Raw genomic sequence first — 24,038 nt, forward strand, 5'->3', positions numbered from 1 at the left:
AAATGAAGAGTTTCACCTTTGTTTATAATTGGGCCTGGCATGGCCAAGCGCGTAAGGCGTGCGACTCGTAATCCGAGGGTCGCGGGTTCGTGCCGCGTCGCGCTAAACATGCTCGCCCTCCCAGCCGTGGGGGCGTTATAATGTGACGGTCAATCCCACTATTCGTTGGTACAAGAGTAGCCCAAGAGTTGGCGGTGGATGGTGATGACTAGCTGCCTTCCCTCTAGTCTTACACTAGATTAGGGACGGCTAGCACAGATAGCCCTCGAGTAGCTTTGTGCGAAATTCCTAAAACAAACAAACAAACTTGTTAATAATTAAATGTAACGAAAAAGCCAAGCTCATATTAAACTGAGGAAGTGTTGTTGACTGTATTTCACATTAGGTGTGATGACGAATGTTGTCTCATGATAACGTTATTTCTACTCTGTGGTTCAGAGATAACGCTTCCTTTCGTTGTTCGTTCTACTGTAAGTCAAGAGTACGAAAGAAACAATTAGCGACATTAACAATTGGTGTATTATTCTCGTATCTTACTGCTAGATGTAATAAAACAGCCCGTTTAATGTTTCGTTAACTTGAACAGTCGCTTATCCTACTTGTTATTACACGTATACTAGTATTCTAAAATAATTACAATCTGTTTGTTGTGAAAAACAAAACCCTTTCATTGCTTGAGTCACTTTAAAACAATTAGTTGTAATCGCTGAGTTGCCCTCGTAATTAATAATGAAACAAATTTATGTGCGCGTGTTTGCTTGGTTACATATCGAAGCGAAAGTAGAAATTCGACGTGTTACAAAATTATTTTGAACCAAAATATACTAAATATTGTGCATTTTTAATGAGAGAGAACGCCTCACATTAACGACGTGGTTCTGATGTGCACATTCTGCAGGCTGGTTTTTATTTTAAAGGGAAGAACAATAGAAATATATCATCTAGGTTGTTGCTGTGCACAACAAAACATTACGTAGATCTAATTCATCTCTGAAGGACATTAATCACGGAGAAGCCTGTTTATTTAGACAAGTTGATCTATTATTCTATAACAGCTACCGATGTCAGTGAAGTGATGAATTGAAAAATAAGGAGCAATACCCGAGGGTATCTGTACTCACCGAACTCATAGTCTATGTAAAGACCCGAATTAACGATTTTTCAAATCAATATATTTTAAATGATATACAAAAATGTTTAACACCAAATATCTTATCATACTTTCTGTGCTCAGTTTTTTTTTTCTTTCTTTCGTTACCTTGTTTTAGTTTTGGTGTTGTTGTTTTTTTTTTAGTCGAGTGTGTGTGTTTTTTTCGTATGGCAAAGCCACAAAGGGCTATCTGCTCAGCCCACCGAGTGGAATCGAACCCCTGATCTTAGCGTTGTAAATCCGGAGACATACCGCTGTACTAGCGGGGGCTTTTTTTTTAGTCAAGTTTGGTGGCAGTTGACTGTAGTTTCAAACAAGTAAAATTAATCAGTAAATCTTAAAATGAATAATTTTTCATTACCTAAAAAAGAAACGCAAGGCGTTGAACATACCGCCTCCGCTGGTACAGAGGTAAGTCTACGGAGTTATAACGCTAAGATCAGGGGATCAATTCCCCTCAGCAGATAACCTTTGTTATGAGAAAATACACACAGTATACGTGAACCTTTTCATTAAGGTATAGTATATGGCACTTATTTAGTGAACTAATAATTTAATGTTTTAAAATTTTTTTTGCTTCTTCATGTATTAATCGAGATCTTATATTACAGTGCTTTATACACTAGGCTAAACTTGTAACTAATCTAGTTCATTGTTTTAAGCAGTGTTTAGAAACACATCTATACACCTCTATTTTGAATAAATCAATGAATTGTACATAATTTTAACCCAAAAACGTTCCAGTGGTGATGGAAGGGCAGCTGTTCTCCTAAACAGTTTATTGTTTCTGACTATGCAAAACCTCAATAAGAACCAATCAGAAAAAAATATAAAAACATGAAAAGTAAGAACGAACCTAAAAGACGTTTTCTTAAAAACTCACTTTGTCAGAGGTGCCACCTATGGAGATATTGTTAATTGGTTACACTAGGTTGGTTTGTGTCTTCTCTACATAATGAATAGACGGGAGACTTCGTAAATCAACAGCTTAGTCTTATCCTCCAAGGTGGCGCCATGTTTTTACACAACGTCTCGTTTGTTTTTTTAGAATTAAGCACAAAGCTACACAATTGGCTATCTGTGCTCTGCCTACACGGGTATCGAAACCCGGTTTTTAGTGTGTAAGTCCGCAGACATACCGCTGTGCCACTGGAGGCACAACGTCTCGTGTAATTCGAACTTGGTTTGGATTTTAAGAATAAACTTGTTATAAAAAATAAATGTTACTACATTTTTTCTTCGAAATACGCTTTGTGTTGAAATGAAATTATGTTGATATTTTTGTATAAGATATTTATTTATTAGGTATTCGTGGAGCAAACATTATTGTCGAACATTCTATTTTTCGTGTCACTTCATCTCACTATTGACCCCATTATTGCATGAAAATTACAATTTTTTACATGAGTAAAAGCTAAAGTAATATTTACTTGCACGAAAGGGTATAATAAATTAATTTGAAACAGGTGTTATAAATAGGTAAACCGCTTCAATGTTTTGCGCGATAACTTCGACGTTAACATTAAATGGGGCGCATAAAATCAACGATAGATGGCAACACATTCATAGTTCTAACGATTGAAGACAAATACTGAAACTTCGTGGTATTCACATACAGAGCGTTCGTTCTACGTACGATTTTTTTCCATTAGAAGATATTAAGATACTAATCATTGTTTGTTTTGAATTTCGCGCAAAGCTACACGAGAATTATCCGCGCTAGCTGTCCCTAATTTAGCAGTGTAAAACTAGAGTGAAAGCAGCTAGTCATCACCACCCACAGCCAATTCTTGAGCTACTCTTTTACCAAAGAATAGTGGGATTGACCATCACCTTATAACGCCACACGGCTGAAAGGACGAGCATATTTGATGTGACTGGGATTCGAACCCGCGGCCTCCAGATTAGGAGTCGAGCACCCGAACCACCTGTCCATGCTGGGGCACTACTAATAATTTTGGTTTATTTTGTGGAAGGATATTCCAAAGATATTTAAAATATTACAAATGAAATATAACATTATGCAGTCAAGTATTTACTTCTAATATTACATTATTACCATTTTATGAACCATTGATAACCAATCAATGATCTTATTCATACAATTATTTGTAATTTTTCATATAGTTGAAACAAATGTAGTAAAACGTGAGCCAAACATCATTATCTGGCCTATGATTCAGAAGGTCGCGTTATGACAAAAATTGTTTTGTATTTTAGTTTTCAACAACTGATTTGTCTTTATTTTGACAGTAAGTGGATTATATTTATACGAGTTATAGATATACAAAAAAAAAGAATGCAATTCTTCTTGGCAGAACAGCGTTGAACAGTAAAAAGGTAATTACATCATATTTGTTTCATCACAAAACACCGTTTATGATTAAAAAAATAAAATATAAACATTGAAAATAATTATGGAAACACTGAATAAAACGAGTATCAAATACAAATACATTGAAACGAACTGAAACAGTTATGTGTTGATAGTTTATAATGTGAGTGACTGTCTTTCAGAAAATCATACCAACATAAGGCCTATAAAAGTCGAAACTGTCATACCATTCCCAGTAGTAATGTGGTGAATGCGTCATATCTCACAGGACGGAAATCCCTCGTTATATATGCGTAGAAATTAATGCTGTGATTCGTGAATACTAATCCATGCGATAGACTGAGACGAATTTTTTATTTTTTACTGTGAGCTGTGTGAGATCTCTGAAAAGGGTAAAAGAATCTAGCACTATCGATATTAGAAAAAGTTGTAATAGAAAGCCCATACTTTACGAAGTTATTTTAACTTAGTGAGAATATGCTATTTATGTAATACACTACAATTTGGTAGAGGTCTTGTAAATAATCCATTTGTAACTACAGGTGTTAATATTTTCTCCAGAACATTACGGTATATATTGCACAAAGTTGCCTCATAAGACATGTTGCTGCTTTAAAACTACTGCTTAGGAGATATTAAGAAACTAAAGGACTGAGACAAGACTCCAAGTAAGAGGACGAATGAAACTTGAGGAGTGTTTTTTTTCTTTAACGGATTAATCCATATTTAAGTTTATTATCAACAATTTATGAAGGTTTGTTCGAATGTAGAGAGAAAGACAGCATTATGTTTAATGTACATCATCTATAGCAGATATGAGCTTATTATAAAAATATAAATGTGGGATACAACTCAGTCAATGGTGTTAGATAACTAATTAAAATTGATGGCACCTTGACTGCTGGTAGATACTGCAGGTTTTCCGTCCTCTTAACTGAGTCTTCATAGGGCAACAATGGAACGATATGAGTTTTAAGCAACATATACTGCAAGTTCTTATTCATCATATTATTCTCTCGGGAATGAAACCTGTTGAACAAGGATTAATCTTCCAGCAAAACAGTGATCCAACGTAAGCAGAAATATATGTAAAAAAAATTTGGTTAATGAATAACTAGTAACTATGGCTTGGCTTCCATCAAGTTCCAATATGAATATTATTAAACCTGTATGCCAAAAGGCAATCACATAAATTGAATGAGGACACTGAGAGCAATATTTGTCAATCATAGATTGATATACAAATAGCAGCATAAAAAACAAGGTGCACAGCTCTGTTTAAAGCAAACAGAAAATATTAATAAGCTGTACAATATATTCACTTTTGTTTTGCATTTTCTGTGATATTTTATTTCACTAATGAAAAATTACCCATTCTGTTCAAATTAATCATTGTCTTTAACTCTTATTTGAGAGCCATTGGTATTTCCAGTACTGTATGTATATACAGGGTGTCGGAAAATGAATATACCGAATATAAAATTCGAAACAAAGAAAGTTATTATGTGATTATAACTACTTGAATATTATTTACTTTAAAGCAAATTAAGTTATTGCAGCTTGATATCCATGTTTGATCTATATACGATAAAAATGTTCTTTTATTGTAAATTTAAAACATAATTCTTATGTATGTTAATGTTCAGAGTTGTATTACAGAACGTGTAAAACATAGAACATTGAAACTTTGTCGTATGTAAAGATCAGGCATGATATGAACTATTTCAAGTGCTTAATGAAGACAACCGTTCTATTATTTGTTTTTTTTTATTAGTCACTAGCGAAGAACATTTGATTTTGCGACCTTGATTTAAAGTAAAATTACTCTAAAATGTAAGAGGGAAATTTCAAACGTATTTATTTCTGCCAATAGTTTTAAACTACAACAAACTGTATTAATATACTCTAGGATACATATTTGAATGCGTTCTAACCAGATTTTCTGTACAACGATGCACCTGAAACGGTTTTGTATTTAAATATAGTGCAAAATTTTCCTATTTGAAATGTTGTAGTGAAAGGTAAAATAGTGAACACATGTTTATAATAACGTGTTTTTACTTCCTACTAAAGACTGAGTTAGAACACAATGGATTTCTTTAATAGTTAAATTCAAATATTCTATCGTATTCCTAACTTTAATTGTTATGTATACATAGTTCAACTTGTACTAAATGAATAATTTAAAGAAAGAATACTGACCTTGTTTTCTTTTCTATCACTCTGGTAATTTTCAAGATAAATTGAATGATATTTTGTGGCTTTCGAAATGTCAAACGGAAGAAAAGGATCAGTTTGACAGAGAAAAATAGAAAACTGTTTCTATATTTGTATAAAACAATACACACATATAAACGTACTATACATACACGTATCAATGTACAGTGTGTCTGAAAAGTAATATACAAAATATGAAGTTGAATAACTTTATTGTTATTTGAGATAACAACAAAAATTGAACATAAATACAAGTAGTAGGTTTGTGTGCTTTGTTTTATTCTTGTTTCTTTGATGAAGGAACTGTTACTGGAAATGTGTATCTCCACGTGCTGCAAGAATTCTTTATTTCATAACTTCGAGAAACTCCTAGCTTGTTACAAAGAGTTATCTTTCTATAGGATGGTGCACCACTCCACTTTTTCGAATTGTTAAAGTATTTTAAAAACAATATTTTTCAGAGCGTTAGCTTGATAGGAGAGGACCCATCATATCACCCATTAGCTCACCTATTTTAACTCCTTTAAATTTTTCATTCTTGGGGCCCTCTGAAAACAAAAGCCTACCATAACAAAACAAGAGCCCTTGAACAACTGAAACATCAGATTTGTGATACCATGTTATCCTTCCCTACTGATATGTTTTATCAGAATGTGAATACAGAATTGGATTAATCATAGTGAATGATAAAATACATGTAGAAGTTAATTAATTATTAAAACTAAAACTTACTAGCATACTACTTGTCTTTGTATTTAATTTTTCTTGTTACCTCAAATAACAGTAAACTTATTCAACTTTATTTTTGGTATGTTCATTTTCGGATACCCTGTATATATAGGTAAACCTGGTGTCTAATAAACTTTATATTTTCGTACGATAATTTTAACACATTTACAAATAATCAACATGGAGTTTCACGCATAATTCAACCGTGTTGGTAATATTTATCTTTTAACTTGTACAATGAAAAAGTTGAGGTGCAGCAAGAATCAGTTAACTTGTAGTTACTGACGACGTGTGTCAGTGTTGTTCGTAACAATATTTCAACTTGTCGTTATGAGTGATGGCGTTGCCTTAGGAATCTGTTAAATCTCTGGATATTCGTAGCAGTTCCTCTGTAGACGTGGTAAGTATTACTGAACTTGTTGTTATTAGTAATAAACAGGGGTCAACAGTGTTAGTAAGAAACATTTAACTGTTTGGTTGCACACAACAAACGTCGCTTGATTACCAACGTTGTTGTTGTTGTTGTTTTGAATTAAGCCCAAAGCTACTCAATGGGCTACCTGTTCTCTGCCCACCACAAGTATCGATACCCGGTTTTCAGCGTTGTAAGTCCCCAGACATACCGCTGAGCCACTGGGGAGTTATTACTGACGAAAGTACATTATGTATCCATGTTCTGTATTTTTTACAACTATGGGTATATTTTCGCTCAAAGTTTTATAATAATTAATTATAAATTAATAAAAATTGAGAAAAGTGCACAGAAGTCATGTTGGCCATAACTATCTATTTGATATCGTTTACAGGATAGAAAATAAACTGAGACTGGAATTTTCAACCTGAACACACATAACGCTTATGTTTGTTTGTTTTCAATTTTTGCGCAATTCTACACGAGGAATATCTGAGCTAGTCATCCCTTATTCAGTAGTTTATTTGTTTTTGAATTTCGCACAAAGCTACTCGAGGGCTATCTGTGCTAGCCGTCCCTAATTTAGTAGTGTAAGACTAGAGGGAAGGCAGCTAGTCATCACCATCCACCGCCAACTCTTGGGTTACTCTTTTACCAACGAATAGTGGGATTGACCGTAACATTATAACGCCACCACGGCTGAAAGGGTAAGCATGTTTGGCGCGACAGGGATGCGAACCCGCGACCCTGAGATTACGAGTCGCACGCCTTAACACGCTTGGCCATGCCGGGCCTATTCAGTAGTTTAAGACTAGATGGAAGGCAGCTAGTTATAACCATCCACTGCCAACTCTTGGGCTACTCTTTTACCAACGATAGCGTGACAGACCGTCACATTAGAATGCCTCCACGACTGAAAGGGCGAGTATTTTTTGTGGGATAGGGATTCGAACCCGCGACCCTCAGATTTCGAATCAAGCTCCCTAATCAACTGGTCATGCTGGGCCCTAACGGTTATGTCACTCTTAGGGTTTATTTAGCTATAACCGTTCATAATGTCAAAGAAAGCAGCTAATAAAATGCAGCCGTTGCCACCAGGGCAGTTCAGCTCTTGAAACCGAATAATTGCGTTAAAAGCACTTCTATAATTCACCAGCAATCACTTTTATAATGCCGAAAATGTGGAGCCAGAAAAATGGTATCATGTCTCGATCCTTGGACCTATTGATCTGCGTTTAAGCACGTTTATAACAACTAGGCCTTGTTCGTGACGGATATTGACGAATCAAATCAGTCATTTAGTACAATGTAACTAACTTACAGCTTTCAACCGATGGCTGCAAATTACTAAAGGTTTAATTAATATAGATATTTTAATGATTTTTCAGAGTGTTTGAGGCTAATTAAGTTTCGAATAAGATTTAGGACTCTGGTTTTCGTCATTCTACCAAGGTGTACATTATATCTATGGTACGAATAAATTCTCTTTGGGTAACATTTGTTTGTTTTATTCAGTTGAGGTAGTGAGAGCTGATACATGCTGAACTTTCAACATCAGCTGTCATCGTATGGAATATGTTTAATAGACAAATATGTTCTATATTATAATCTATACCACCTCATAAGCGCTATAGTTGCAGTGACCACCATGCCTATTGAAGCCTGAGAGATCATGCGTTTGTGTTCATATTCAGCCAGTGTTAAAGGGTTAACAAGGGTTAATGTTTAACTACAGATAAGTAATATTCTTGTCGTTAGTGAAGACTATTTAGCTTGTTTTAAACATAAGCAATGGTATATTTGCATTTAACATAATATAACTTGTAGTTACATAACTGCATGTTGCTCTTACATTGCATCTATAGGCAATGAGTGTTAATGCTGAGTAAGCCACTTTTCAGCTTGTAGCTAATGGACAATTAGCCATGTTTCAGCTTTTAAATACGGACAATGAGCACTTATACTCGTCATAAGACGTTAGTTATAAGCCCATTACATTTTTAACACTACATCATTTAGCTAGTCCCTCAATAAATTTCAAGAATTAGGAGATTGTATTGCAATAGTATTCAAACCATACCGCATCTATCATATCCATATGGTAAGTTTGCTGTATTCCAGTCAGCCTGAAGAACTCTGAATTGATCGAAACGCGTCATCGGCAACACATGAGACAGATATAGTGTGATTGGAAGACTGTTATTAAGCACTTCTATTTCTTGAATATCTTTAAGGACCTCGGTAAAATACGTAGTGCTTAAAAATGTAATAGGTGCTGATGTCTTATGACACGTATAATTGTAATCATTTTCTGCCAGCTTGTAAAACTCGTATGCATCATAACATTGCCATTAGCGTTGAGTAAAAGCCATGTTTGAGCTCGTATAACTACGGATATCGTTTATGTTTAGTAAGCCATGCTTGTAACTAGCGACGATTAACATTTATGTTGAATGATCCATATTTCAACTTGTAACTACAGACACTCAGTAAACAAATAAACGTACACACTTTTAAACCACAGCAGTTAGGATACAAACTGTACCTGTGCAAAGGTTTTTTTCCCCAAATAATTCTGAAATGTGCCACATGTGACAGGACTGTTTGAGTAAGCTAATAAATCTTATTTAGTCAATCAAAGATGAAACCATTAATAGGGTAACTACGTGTAGTAACGGTCTTTAAGGAATAAAACACATACACCTCTGAGAAACAAAGTGGTCAGGTGGTTAAGACGTTTGATTCATAATCTGAGGGGCGCGGGCTCGCACCAAACAGGTTCCTTTTTTTTTTCAAGCAGAGCGGGGGTGGGGCGTTATAAATCTTAAGATCAATCTCACTATTCGTTTGTAAAGATATAAAACAAAAATAACTTCCGAAATAAACCATGCCATTTAACAAAATGTAATGCTTCTATTGCTTAAAAAATGAGTATAAGAAAAATTTTCTAAAATTATCTACAATTCTGTTTGGAATTCTGTAAATAGTACCTTTGTACTAAATTCCATGTAGATTTGTCAAAATATAGATACGAAATTATGTGACATTTTGATCCTCTTAAATTGACCAAAAAATAGGATTATCCCATATCTTTGCATGTATGGGAACTTTAACAAATTATGTTTGTACCAGTCTCCATAGAAACTGACCAAAATATGGTCAAATATTGAACATACCCCCCCATTAAAAAGGTTCACAATGGGTAAATCCAACTTTTCTGTGTGCCAATATGTTGGGTGCCTTAAAATTTATATTCGTGCCAATTTTTACTTTGGTTGCTGCAACTATGACTTCACAGGAACCCAAAATATACATTTTTGGGTTGATGAACTTTCAGTCTATGAGAAAGGCCTAAGTCAAAGAAATGAAAGGGTTTGTCTTGAAGCGTTGGACCAAGGTATACATCTACAAAGATGCAAGTCAATCTGTCGAGGCCCAGCACGGCCAAGCGTATTAAGGCATTCGACTCGTAATCCGAGAGTCGCGGGATCGAATCCCGGTAGCACCAAACATGCTCGCCCTTCCAGCCGTGTGGGCGTTATAATGTGACGTTCAATCTCACTATTCGTTGGTAAAAGAGTAGCCTGAAAGTTGGCGGTGGGTGGTGATGACTAGCTGCCTTCCCTCTAGTCTTACACTGCTAAATTAGGGACGGCTAGCGCAGATAGCCCTCGAGTAGCTTTGCGCGAAATTCAAAACAAACGATCTGTCGAGAAATTAAGAAATTGCGGTCCACTGAAAAATGTTTGGAAGAGGAAGAAAGAATAGAAAGACAATGTGTCTTCCTGTGGAAACATGATTACAAGTCAAGCTAATTCTATATGCTTGCATTTAAAGATATAATGTTACAACAAGGTACGATTTGGAACCGCATTATTTCATAGACTTCAGTCAGACTAAAAATAAGCCTCTCCGAGATACAATACAGTCGTTATGCGTTTTACACCGATATAAGAATTACACTTAGTGTTATGCATAAAAGAAAAGTATTCAAGTAATATTTCTCTCTCTGTTATTTACATATGGTGGTTGGTTTTTTTGAGAACCAGCTTATGTGAAACGCCTGTAAAAGTTGGACATTTTTTCCTTATATTTAGTTATTATATTTCATGAGATGATACCTGATGTCTTTGAAGATATCTTTTCTTAAGGAACCAATAAATCCTGATGCTAATACTATTGGTAATTACAAGCTGCGCGAAAAAAACGTGTCTTATTATTACTAATAGTATAGATGGTTGTCAAGTTGCAGATAACTGTGGCAAAGTCAAAATATTTAACCTTAGATTTGAATTACCAACTGGGTTGATATGGCTTTTTTGGAACATTGTTTTAAATATTTATGTTGGTTACAGAGCCCTTAATAGGTTACTCAACATATGTAAACAAAAATACCACCAATATTTCATTTAATCACTACTGTGTGTGTGTTTTTCGTATAGCAAAGCCACAAAGGGCTATCTGCTCAGCCCACCGAGGGGAATCGAACCCTTGATTTTGGCGTTGTAAATCCGGAGACATACCGCTGTACTAGCGGGGGGCTTAATTACTACTGAGATTTCAATGTGTGTGGGTGTATATTTTTGTTGTTTCTCACACTGTGTATTCTAACAGACCAAAAATAAATTGACCGAAGATTGTACAACATGTGGGCCCCACTGGCAGTGAACAGTTAAAAAAAAAAACATGCAAGTATATGAGGGTTAAGATGGCTTTCTTTGTATGTGTAAGTATAAGATATCTATTTATGTAGAATAAAATATTTTCATTGAAACATTGTATGATCAGAAAACTAAAGCCTTAGAATAGTAATATGTTATTGACACCTTATGATCAAAGTCAGCTAACTGTTTAGATCAGAAGTCATAAATTAACGAAGTTCCTGAGTAACAGAGTGGTTACGATTAATTTATGCCATAAATCAAAACCAAAGCCTGTAGTCATAATAATGCATTGAATAATTAGATGAGTAATCTCCCTGTTAACGATAGTTTCGGCTATAATGTTTTATCATTTGGATATATCGTGCAAGACTTTCCTTATAAAAAGGTCTTTCACACATCCTTATAACATCCCAGACCCCACAATCGCAGATGGTTGAGTTTTAATACATGTGTGTGTCTGTATTAAATACTCGTTAAATACATTGAACGAGAAACGAACCAGTATTATCGTCTTTTTCTACGTGTACTATAGACGTGAAAGGAACAACCATTAACTGTAATATTTCTCTTCACTCTACTGCGGTCAGCATGGCCAGGTGGTTAATGTGGGTCGACTCGTAATCTGAGAGTCGCGGGTTCCAATCCCTCTCACATCAAACACTTCCGCCCTTTCAACCGTGGGGGCGTTATTATGTGACGGTCAATCCCACTATTCGTAGGTAAAAGAGTAGCCAAAGAGTTGGCGGTGGGTGGTGATGATTAGCTACCTTCCCTCTAGTTGGACACTGCCAAATGAGTGACTGCTAGATAACTCTCGTGTAGCCTTGTTCGAAATTACAAGAACAAATGATCATTCCACTGCACTTTATTGTTTCTTTATAATTCTGTAAACTTTCTAATTTTGTTCAGAATTTTTGTAAAAACTTATCAACCTTCAACGAAAATCAAGACACTTCCTTTTTCAACAACCAACATCACAGCGGTCTGTATTGTAGAGACAGTATAAAGATGGGTAAGCAGTTAATTAAAAGATTGTCTCATCATTGATGTTTTTATACATATGTTTTTGTTTTTCTTCTCTTTTTAGAAAGAAGAATATTGATTGCAGAACTAAGAATTTCGAAAACTAACTATTCATATGAGAAGTGTCTTCAGTTAATATTCATATGAGAAGTGTCTTCAGTTAATATACTCCTGTTTTTTACGAAATAATCTGTATTGTTCGAATACAGAAGTTCGATAATCATGATGTCAGTAACCACACGCTTCTGTCCTTATTAATCTGTGTTCTTTCGATATATACGTTGCTACTATTTGTCATTAGGCAAAAAGCTACACAAAGTGTAATCTGTGCTCTACCCACCACGGGTATCGAAACCCGGTTTCTAGTAGTATAAGTGAGCAGACGCGCCATAATGTGAGTGTTATATTATTATGGGATTAATAAGCCTACCATCGTTAATGGTTCACATTGTTTGAATATTGGCGTCAGATGATAAATCGATTCAGTATCTGTATTATTCTGTTTTTATTTGCATTATTTGAATACAGACGTCAAAAACTGTGTGATCTTTATCTGTAGTCTTCTATCTTTTGTGATCTACATTATTTCAATAGAGGTTCAAATGATCACGGGATCAGTGTGTGTTGGTTTTATTTTCGATGGAATGGTATACAATATTTGCATGTAAACGTAAATAGATTTTCCTAAACGAAACATTTTTTTTTCGTACGAATATATTTTATTTTACTTCTTTGTAAATAGGTAAGTTGCAAAAACAAAAACAAACAGTTTTCTGATGGCTGTAAATTTGAAATGAATGAGAGTGAATTCTTTTCAAAGCCAAACAAACGAACCTCCTGAAAGTTGAAATTTTATTTGTAAAAAAAATCTTATAAAACGGTAAGAGCTAAATTTAAATGTAAGCTAAATCAACTATGGGATCAAAGAAATTATAACAATAAAAAATCAGTAATTGAAATAAAGACAATATCGTTATGACAAACAGAAATAACAATAAAGAAATAATATCGTGGTCATATTTGAGTTCAAATATTTTGCCAAGAGATGTCGCTAAAGGCCTTATTAAGAAATTTTACAAGAATGCATGATTTGTTGCGTTTATAAAATTATAATTTCGATTTTATTTCTCTGATGGAACACATTATAATGTAATTCACTTTGAAGTAACAATTTTATGTTTTCTCTCTATAAATGGGTATACGGGTAAGTTTGTGTATCTGTGAACTACGTTTTTCTTATGTGTATATACATCAACTTAGAACTGCATTTATGCGATATAAAGGTCGTAGCTTACGAGAAATATGTATGTGTAAGGAAACTCATGTTTTAAAATGTGTTTGTTAAATTGTAGTTCGAGCAAAAATAAAAACATTCTCAGTGAAATGTTCCTTTCGAACCTGTAAAAATTGATTGGAAGTGAGACATATTGAGAGTAAGACTCAGTACAGTAACCAACATATAAAAGTGTCTATGACATTTTGTGTCAGATTTGCACCGTACATTACCAACTTAAAGTATGTATAAATACATTTATCTCTCTACATAAATCTCGCTATATGACGGAAAGTCTCTTGAACGAGTGCGCACATTGGTTGCAAACTGTGGGAGCGTGCCTCAGGCACATAAGGGCGTTAGCAAGCCTGTGCCGATGTCGAGGAAAGCTGTACTCCCAAGTTATAGTCTATCTGGGTGCTACAGCTTTATGCTGTGTCTTGGCGCTTAATCGCTAATTCGTGCAACGAATCAAGTTGCGTTGGCAGCCACAGGCTTTGACGTTTAAGAGCTGTGAGTGGTGGGGCACGAATGGATCAAGACTGAAGCTCGTGAGGTGTCTTTACATGCCCCAAGAAAATATTATGAGCTGCACGAGGTAAAGCTGTAAGTAAGATTGGTTAGGATATTGTATAATAAGATGGAGGTTACAGCCGGAACTGGAACTGCCTCTCTGCAAGAAGCCAAGCCTAATCCTTCAGAAAATAACATGAGATCAGAGACTTTTTGCACCGGTTCGGAAAGAGAAAGTCCACGAACTGGACATTCTTCCACTTCTCCTTCAGGACAAGGTCATCTCCACATACCAGGCGAGCCTCTCATGAGTCAGTTGAACGGAACTGGTTCTCCTGGCCAAGGGTCAGGCGCAGGCTCGTCCCCGAGTCCTCCCGGTTCCAATCTATTACCGGACCTAGCCACTCGTCAATTCACGCCTGCTTCTCTTGCCTCGACGGTGGCTGGTATGATAAGCGCAGGAGTCAAGTCGGGCGTTGAGATGAACCACACTTCTTCGGGGGTGTCTGTTCCTGGACTGCCCTGGTCCCTTATGCCTAGCAGTTACGGGTACGGCGGTAACCGACTGGAGCGACCGATACACACGGGTTCTCCGCCGGGGATTCCCGCAGATTCAGCCCACGAGTGTCGTCTGATCGATTATCGCGGAGCCAAAGTGGCCGCTTTTCGTGTGCAAAACGAATATCTTCTGTGTCTACCACAAGCTTTTGAACTGTTTCTGAAACACCTTGTCGGAGGGCTGCACACAGTTTACACCAAACTGAAACGGCTGGACATCACTCCTATTGTGTGTAACGTAGAACAGGTCAGAATCCTGCGAGGGCTGGGAGCAATCCAACCCGGCGTGAACCGTTGTAAGCTGTTGTCCTGCAAAGAGTTTGACATTCTCTACAAGGACTGCACCACAGCCAGGTAGGCCGTACTGAGCGAAAGTTCCATTGACTAGTTTTCACTTATCTATTTTTCTATTTTTAGTAGGATATTATTCCGTAGATTATTTAGTGAGGGTACATTGAACAAGCAAGAGTTTGCAATAGAAATAGCAGCTACCTACTTGTTAAACATAGATGTTAAGTAGTTACGACTGTTTTGCCTCAATAAAATGTTCGTCTTTATCCCATTCACAGTTTCAAGTTGTACGCGTTTTACTAAGTTTTTCAAATAGCTTAGTTGTACGGGAACCAATCGGCACAACTTTCACAAACAATTTAAAAAAAACATCATTGGTTCGAAGATAAATCATGTTCTTAATAAGTTTCAGTTTATACTTTTCTTTATTGAGTTATACGTTATGGTTAAAAATTGTTACACATGAACTCAAGAGTTTTCACCCTTAGTTATTTATTCTTATTTAAAATAAATTACGTGTTAAGCCTTTTCTAATAAATTATAACCTTTCAAAAGAACTGAATTATGGCAATAAAAACAGCTCTATAGTTTTAAGTGCTCCTTTGAGCTTTCAGTTGTGATATTCCAGTAATTTGTTTACTTTCTGTAAACATTTTGACAAGTGCTCTACTGTGTACAATGAAACAATGGCTTTTCTTGTAGTAGAAGTAATCAAAGAATGGTAGAATATGAAGACAAACTCATTAACTGTCACTGTAAATACTCAAAAATAGGCTTAACGTTTGTCATGGGTTCAGTAACTTAAAGCCAAGAACAACAATAAAACCTTTTCTTTATTATATTTTTAATTTTCTGTACACTTAATTATTTGTCATTTGACCTTACGTCTAGTCACTACTTATCCACCCATGTAGAATATTTTAAATTAAAAATGTGGTCACACAGAGAACGTAAGAAGAGAGACATATTTAGTTGTAATTAATGTAGAATTATATAACATAGGTATGTATTTTTTTAACTTATGCCACCAGAGTAACCGTGTTAAATCTATACAGCCTACACTTCTCTCAAGTGCTTTACAAGTATTTTTACTTTTGAACAATTTGACAACTCTATAATTTTAAATCGTACTTATTTCTCTGATTAATATTATTTTCATTCGATTTAATCTATTATTATTAGAACTCGTAAATTTCAGAATTACACAAACATATGAGATATTCTGTAGGTTATGTTGAAAGCCAGTGTTCAACAAAAAAAAAACTCACGGTAAAAAATACCGTTGTTTTCATTAGATATTTTCAAATGTCTGCAGTATGGTTGCTTTAAATGTTCATACTTGCTAGCCCCTGAAAAATGCATGTGTTTATTTTTCGAAAACAGACTATATTAAATTATCGTCAACAAAGTAAAATATGTAATGGAAAAGCACGTAGCCGTCCAACGATGAAAGTAAGAGATTATTTGTTTGTACAAAAATCCTTATTCTTGTCAAATGTTACTAAAATACAAAATATTATAACTATGTTGCTAAAGTTTTACTTCCTGAGCAACTGAAATACTATTTATTCGTAAAAATATCCAATGGACAATAAATACTGTAGTTTGGGTAACTTCGTGTAATGACTCTTATATAAACAACTTGGTATATGTAAGTTTATAAACATTGTGACAACTTTCATCACTGTAACTATGGACCTTATCTTTACATAAGAGCCACATGTAAACAGTGGTGTTGAAAGCTTTTAATAAATTAATAGCGGAATACTTAGCGAACTACTTTTCTCTTGCATATTTGATATGGAGGAGGAACATACGAATGATATAGTTGTTGAAGTGTTTTCTTAAGTGTTTATATGAGTACTTTGTGGAAAGTTTACTTGGTTTTGACTCTTTGTATCGTTTTTATTTTGTTTGTTAAACGAGTACGAACTTTGTTAAAAATTATGCCTCGCGTGTCAGTGATAGACCGTTTTCTCGGAGTACAGGCAGGGCTGAGGTGATCCTTTCTAATAAAGGGAAACAAACCTACAAGTAGTGCATAATCACTGAATCAGCCTGACACTACGAATGTATTTTTGCATAAAAAACATTCCCATGGAATACAAAAGAATAATTATTCTTTAAACCTCCAAGCGGTGAGAGTTGGCTATGATCTATCCCATGTTTACACGAGTAATGCCATTGGTTAGTGTTTAAACATGTAATGGTGAATCTTATCTTACAGACGCGATATAGGATTAATATAAACAGATCTAAAGTTACTTATCTGTTGATATACAATATAAGTATTATCACGATTCACCTTTCGGTTTGTTTAGTCCTAACTGATCGAGTATGATATTCGGTGAGGAGAGACCCATAACAAAATAACCTATGAGCAAACCCTTGTACTATACCTATTTACAAAGCCACTTGTTGAAATTAAGATTCTGTTTTTAACTCCTGATGCGTCTCCTGTTATTGTATTTATATAATAATTTATAATGTTACAGAACTTAACTACGTACAAGTAAAATAACTTGATTAATTCGTATGTGGAATAATGATTCATAACGTTATCAGAAAAATAATTTGTAAATATTGAAAATTCCACCCTAAAAACAAAACGAAATGTGATAGTTTATAAGAAAAGATAGTAAACAAATAATGAACCAAAGAGGTTGGAAGGTTCACTAAACATCGTGAAACAGATTTTACGTATTGTTTTTAAGATCTTCCCTAAGCACTTCTCATTGAGAAAATGAAAACATTAGGCTACAGTCACATAACTGGACATAATACGAGCGATTCTTCACTTTCTTTTGGAAAGGGTGCATTGTGATTATCGCAATATAGGTTAGATAGGACTTACATCGTGACGTTAGGTTTCTTTCAACACAGTGGAGGTAGGAATGTTTCGTTTTGCTTATCGATTAATCTATAAACCCTCGTTCGTTTTTCAAATATTGCAGTTATCTGAATCCCTGAGGATTTCACTTTCTTACCAAGTTCGGACGGTCTGCCTTTCAGTTCATAATTACGAACCTCAGCTATCTTTCAGCTCTGGCATCTATTAATAATTAATTTAAGTATTATAATTCTGCACAGACAACCTACTTTGAGCATATTGCACAGTTAAATAATATGCACTTCACATATGTACTTTCCACTGCATAACAGCTTAGAACTATTAGCATTACTTAATGTGTAAACTGACCCACTCTGATCGGATAGGTGTCCAAGCAAAACCTCAGTGATGAACAAATATAGATCAACAGATTTTAAACACAGTTCAACATATAACACTAGAAAACATGTATTCGTCATAAACATTTAACTTACAGATCATATCTGTTTCTGATGAAATATACGAAACTGTAGAGCCATGTTAAACGTTTAGTGTTTCAGTGAGAATGATGTAAAGGTCCTTCAAGTTTATCATTATGTAAACGAGGAGACGATAACAGGCTCAAACATAGGGTCTCTTTGTTACACTTTTACCATTAAGTCAGAGATAAATAACCTCTTACAATCATTCCAAACTGTTCCAACTACACGTGTTATATAAGGATAATAGTTTAGTTGTAGATATTTTATAATTACTTTTCCATATTACTCTAATCACGCACGTTGTATAATAGGATTTCCATACTGTGCTAAGCATACAGAGCACACTCATTTTCAAATTACAACAACAACAATTATAGTAATCATTCCATGCTATTATAACTAAACATACTCTATAATAATCATTACTTAATGTTCTAACTAATTTTTGCTTTGTAGAAGAGAATGGTTAATCTTGAGGAACAAAGTTTCAAATCTTGATTATAAAACTGCAGCCTATAATGAGTAACGCTACTTAACATTTACTTCGAATCTAATTCCAAATGTTAAATAGTTTAATTGTTTTATTTGACTAAGAAAGAAAGACAAACTGCTCCAACAAGAATATCAACACGATGCTTATATTCGTCAGAACCAGACCGGATCAGCCGACCGAGACCGGGCTTTTGAGTCACTCTATACACACGTGAAACACGTCGCTCTGCACGTGGCAGCATGCGCAAACACGCCAATAGCAGATCACTATACTAACATTGTTATGTGAAGCTAAACTGTCAGAGAGAAACTGACTTATATTAAGAATGGAACCTGACAAAAAAGAAGAAAGACAATAAAGAAACTACTTACAGAACACTCAGTGACTTGTTTATGTAGATATGCTTTGTTTTCATGTTCAGCTCTTGTTCCTCTAAAGCGTGTTCAATTTTACGCGTGTAGTTCCCCAACAATGTGGTTAAAGCTACGAAAGTCTCAGTGGCAGATGTTTTTATTGAAAGTGGAACATTTGTTGTTTGTAAAATAATTCTTGTAAAGGCATCACAAGGTGGCGTTTCTAATCGCTCATTAAAATTGTGCAGTTGACGAAAGCCATTTTTATTCTGATACTGCAGTTTCTCTCTGGTTTGGATATATTTTTAATTTAACATTGTACACTATTAGTGGACACCTGTACGTTTTGCAAGACTATAGAACTATAAATTAAGCACCCTCGCCACCCAAAAAAATTATAATTCCTAAGGCACTTTTTTCTATGGCTGTTTACCCCAACCTTCCATTCACCCAGCGGCACAGCGGTGTTTCTGTGGACTTACAACACTAGAAACCGGATTTCGATACTCGTAGTGAGCAGAGCACAGATAGTCCATTTTGGAGTTTTGACTTAATTTCAGACTATGGCCGTATACTTCTATTTGGAACAAGTACACTCTATTGTAGTTTGTTGTCGCGTATCAATACTGTTGTTTTTAATTATTTCTTACGGTCCTACCATTTATCTGTTTACTGAGCTCTTTCAGATAAGGTGTTTCATATTACATATTGTCTACGCACATTAGCAGCTGTGTTATATTTTCTCCACTATCAAATTTTCTCCATATTCGTTTTGTTAACGTTTTAATGTTTGCGATTCTTCTAGTTTTAACAATAATAAGTACTAGTTACTCGTCAATGCCATCCGTTACACGTTCTTTATTGTGTCTGTACATCTGGTAGCCAGTAATTGCCTACACACCCGAAAATCTGTCCCTAGATCGAAGGTACAGGATTAGGTTTACCTTACAAGACTTCGATTTCTTTCAGGTGTTTAGCTGCTAGGCATATTATATAATAATGGGAGAAATCAAGATCACTATTTATAAAGTTAAATGGTGTGACAATACGTTCATAGTAAGTATATCTTTCTAGGGTTATCGTTTTCTTTTGAAAGCTTAATACCGGTCTATTTTTTAACATCATCCAGATTTACCTTATAGACACCAGGGTTGGGTGGATACTCTAGTAGCTGTTACTTGGGGGCGCTTATGTTGTAAGAGGAGATTAATGAGGCGCTCTTTTCTTTTCTTTACAGGATAACTTATCACAAAAATTATGTTTTTTACAATGATATTATGCTTTGTTGATTCCTGTCGGTAGGTGGCAGTGAGGCAGGATATAAGAAAACCTGACGGATTGTTATTGGTTGTCTGGTTTGAGAGTTGGATCATATTTATCTCTCAATATACAGTAACTCAAAAGGTGTTCTGTAATTTATTAAGCCTCCAGAACACTTTACTGATTGTATTATAAAGTGTACGAATGGATTATATATTAAACCTTCTTTTATATGGAACAAATGTATTTTGATCGTGCGTTTTGCAAGAGGTGTACGTAAGCTAAACATGTCAACTAACAACGATCTTGCGTGTTTGCAAGAGGTACATTGTTTAAACACGTCAACTGACAGCAATCTTACATGTTTACAAGAGGTACATTGCCTAAACACGTCAACTGACAGCGATCTTACGTATTTACAAGAGGTTCATTGTCTAACACGTCAACTGTCAGCGTTGTTGCGTGTTTACAAAAGGTATATTGGTTAAACATGTCAACTTTAAAATTGCAAACTACATACAATGTAAGGAGTTAGAATAAGTGGTAAACAGTTTATTTTATATTTCACATCAGACAAAGCAATAACGAAAAATCGAATTTTTAAGGATAGTTCGAGTACAATTTATGGCGGCTGTTTAAAAGATGTACAAATAGAAATCAAGAAAGAAATTATATAAGTTGTTTATCTTTTCTGTTACCCCGCCTGTTGGATTGGTTCTAATTAATAACACGTGGTCTTGCCTTTTCTTCAGCTATCAAAGAATAGTACGAAGGCAACTCAATCGATCTGTCTTGCCCTGTAAAATAATAATTAGTTTTATTTTTGAGTCAATTATTTTAAGTTCATCAACTGAGCAGAAGATACTTTTTTCGTTTTTAATTAACCCTAACGATCCCTATGTTTTTTAATTGTTCTAATCACAAACTGATAGTTTCACCAATCGCTGTCAAGGTTAATTGAGTACACTGCTTCAAAGTCAAGTTAGTAATTAGTTTATATTACAAATTTCGCCTGCTAATATCTTGAACATATTCCGGAACGTCTGAGAACCGTTTACATGGTTGTAGGGGATGGGATTCGATCGTGTACTTATTAAAAAAAAACTGTAGCTGTGTTATATACAGATTAGATTTCAGATACAGTCACTACATAGTCTTATTTAGGACACTCCTGAAAACAGTAGCAGGTTAGCAGTAGAAACTAATTGCAAATTTGTATCTAATGAAAACAGTAACTAATTATTAATTAGACTTAGGTGGTCGTACAGCATACTAAACTTGTCAGTGGTTGGTATTAAATCGTCACAAATTTTCCACAAGCTCTTATATTCTTACATAAAAAAAAACATGATTTACTAATGTAAAGAACCATAGAGTGAAAATTTAACAAAATCAAGTATATATAATATGTTTTAATTAAACTGATTAACTATTTCATTAAGCCTCATTACTACATATTAATATAACATAGGTCAGTTCTCAACAAACCATAATAATTGACAGACCACCTGTTTAAGCGGAGAAAGAAAGGACTGACCGATATTGATTGAGCTGAACGTAACTGCCACTTCTAAGTTGGGCATTTTGACTCCAAAAATCAGTAGTGACTGTTAGTAAATTACAGGTCTGTTAACAAGAGCTCCACAGGCACTTGCACGTGCACAGCCCTCCGAAAAATTTATCGTTGCATTGTTGTGTTCTTCTCCCACACCCTCAAATATATTTTGATCTTTATTTTATATTTTTTACGAACCAGAAATATGAGCTTTTATGTGTAATTTTTCTGTAGAAAATTGCTGTCTGATAAGACTGAAATAAGAAGTTTAATACAGAAGTTGGGATTTTCATGAAGTGTGATTAATGTAGTTATCAAAGAACACCGTTAGGGTATCGCGTTAAACAACTTTTCATAACGCATTTCACAAAATGTAAAGACGAAGCCGAGAATTTTTTTTTTCTTAGGAATTTTCAATGAAAACAAAATAGTTTTCATGTATAAGATATTGTTGAAAATTTACATCATCAGAAAATTCGGGTTAAAAAAGTGTGAAAGAAGGGACAAGTTTTTTGTTGTTGTCGTTGTTTAGATTAAACGGGTAATTTATACGTGTATTCGGTAGCATTACAAGTTTATCCATGTAGAAAGGCTTAAGATAAAAGATATGTTGCATGCTTTAAAAGTTATTAGATGCATATCCTAACAAAGAGAGACAAAATGAAGTTTTCTAGATAATCACAACCCACGAATAAAAAACAAACAAACTAGAATTATAAAGTGAAGCATTGTTTTGGCGGCAACAATGTTTATGCAACAAATATTATTTATTTAAGACCAATATAAGTTTTATTGTTGTGCCAAATATAAGATATAAAAGATAACTAGCAAAATATTTGTTTGGACAGATGGCAGCACAATATTCCGTTTTGTCGGCTCACTTCGTCATAATTGTTCATTCTTCACTGTTGATGCATCATTTGTTGTTATGGCCTAGCGCGTTAAGGCGTGCTCTTCGTAATCTAAGGATCGCGGGTTCGCACCCGAGTCGCGCCAAAACATGCTCGCTCTCCCAGCCGTGGGGGCGTTATAATGTGACGGTCAATCCCACTATTCGTTGGTAAAAGAGTAGCCCAAGAGTTGGCGGTGGGTGGTGATGACTAGCTGCCTTCCCTCTAGTCTTACACTGCTAAATTAGGGACGGCTAACACAGATAGCCCTCGAGTTGCTTTGTGCGAAATTCCAAACACATTTGTTGCTATTTTGTCATAACGTGAAATAAAACTTTAGGAATATTTGATATGACCTTTTTACAATTAATTAAAATAATTATGTAATTTCTGCATTTTTATGCTTCTATTTAAGACAAGAATCTACTGAAGTCTTAGAATGCCATATTAACCCGCTACTGTAAGGAAATAATAAACAGAAATGATCTCTTGCGTGAATTAAAAATATTATAAATATAAGTTTGCGAGTCTCAAAAACTTTATGTTTCTTAATTCTAAATAATTAAAAGCATAATACGCGAAGTAGTAACACAGGCGGTTGGATATATTTCTACAAATCGAAAATGATAATGTATTTTAACGTTTTTCAAGTGACATTCTTAATAATAGATTTAAGCAATGTATTAAAAAAACACGAAAGTTTTGAGAAAATTATTTTTTAATAAACAATATACCCTCATTGGCACTGCGGAATATCTGAAGACTTGTAGCGCTAAAAATCCGTGTTTCGATATCTGTGATGGGCATAGCACAGATAGCTCATTGTGCAACTTTACGCTTAACTTTAAATAAATAAAACAAACGAAAATTTTAATTTAAGATTCAGAAGAAAAATTAATGACGGTTAGGAACTGAAAACAACAACAAAAAAAATAATTCTATAGACAGCTTAAAAGTGGTAGTAGGTACAAGTTCTGTTTTGGAAAGAAGCAGCAAACTTATGATGGTGG

The 24,038-nt window shown here is 34.8% G+C and overlaps 1 protein-coding gene across 3 annotated transcripts in view; it reads left to right on the forward strand.

The window, feature by feature from the left end:
- Positions 1–14,112: 14,112 nt before the first annotated feature.
- Positions 14,113–24,038, forward strand: part of LOC143252207 (dachshund homolog 1-like) — a 109,773-nt gene continuing 99,847 nt past the window's right edge. For 2 of the 3 annotated variants that reach the window (XM_076503980.1, XM_076503981.1), the window contains exon 1: positions 14,114–15,228. In XM_076503980.1, coding sequence (XP_076360095.1) covers positions 14,444–15,228 — 785 coding nt within the window. In that variant the 5' untranslated portion in view covers positions 14,114–14,443. Of the gene's footprint in view, positions 15,229–24,038 lie in introns of all 3 variants that reach the window. The other variant, XM_076503982.1, reaches the window with a different exon arrangement.

The sequence above is a fragment of the Tachypleus tridentatus genome, chromosome 6 (assembly GCF_004210375.1).
Source record: "Tachypleus tridentatus isolate NWPU-2018 chromosome 6, ASM421037v1, whole genome shotgun sequence".
In the NCBI taxonomy this organism is placed as follows: Eukaryota; Metazoa; Arthropoda; class Merostomata; order Xiphosura; family Limulidae; genus Tachypleus; species Tachypleus tridentatus.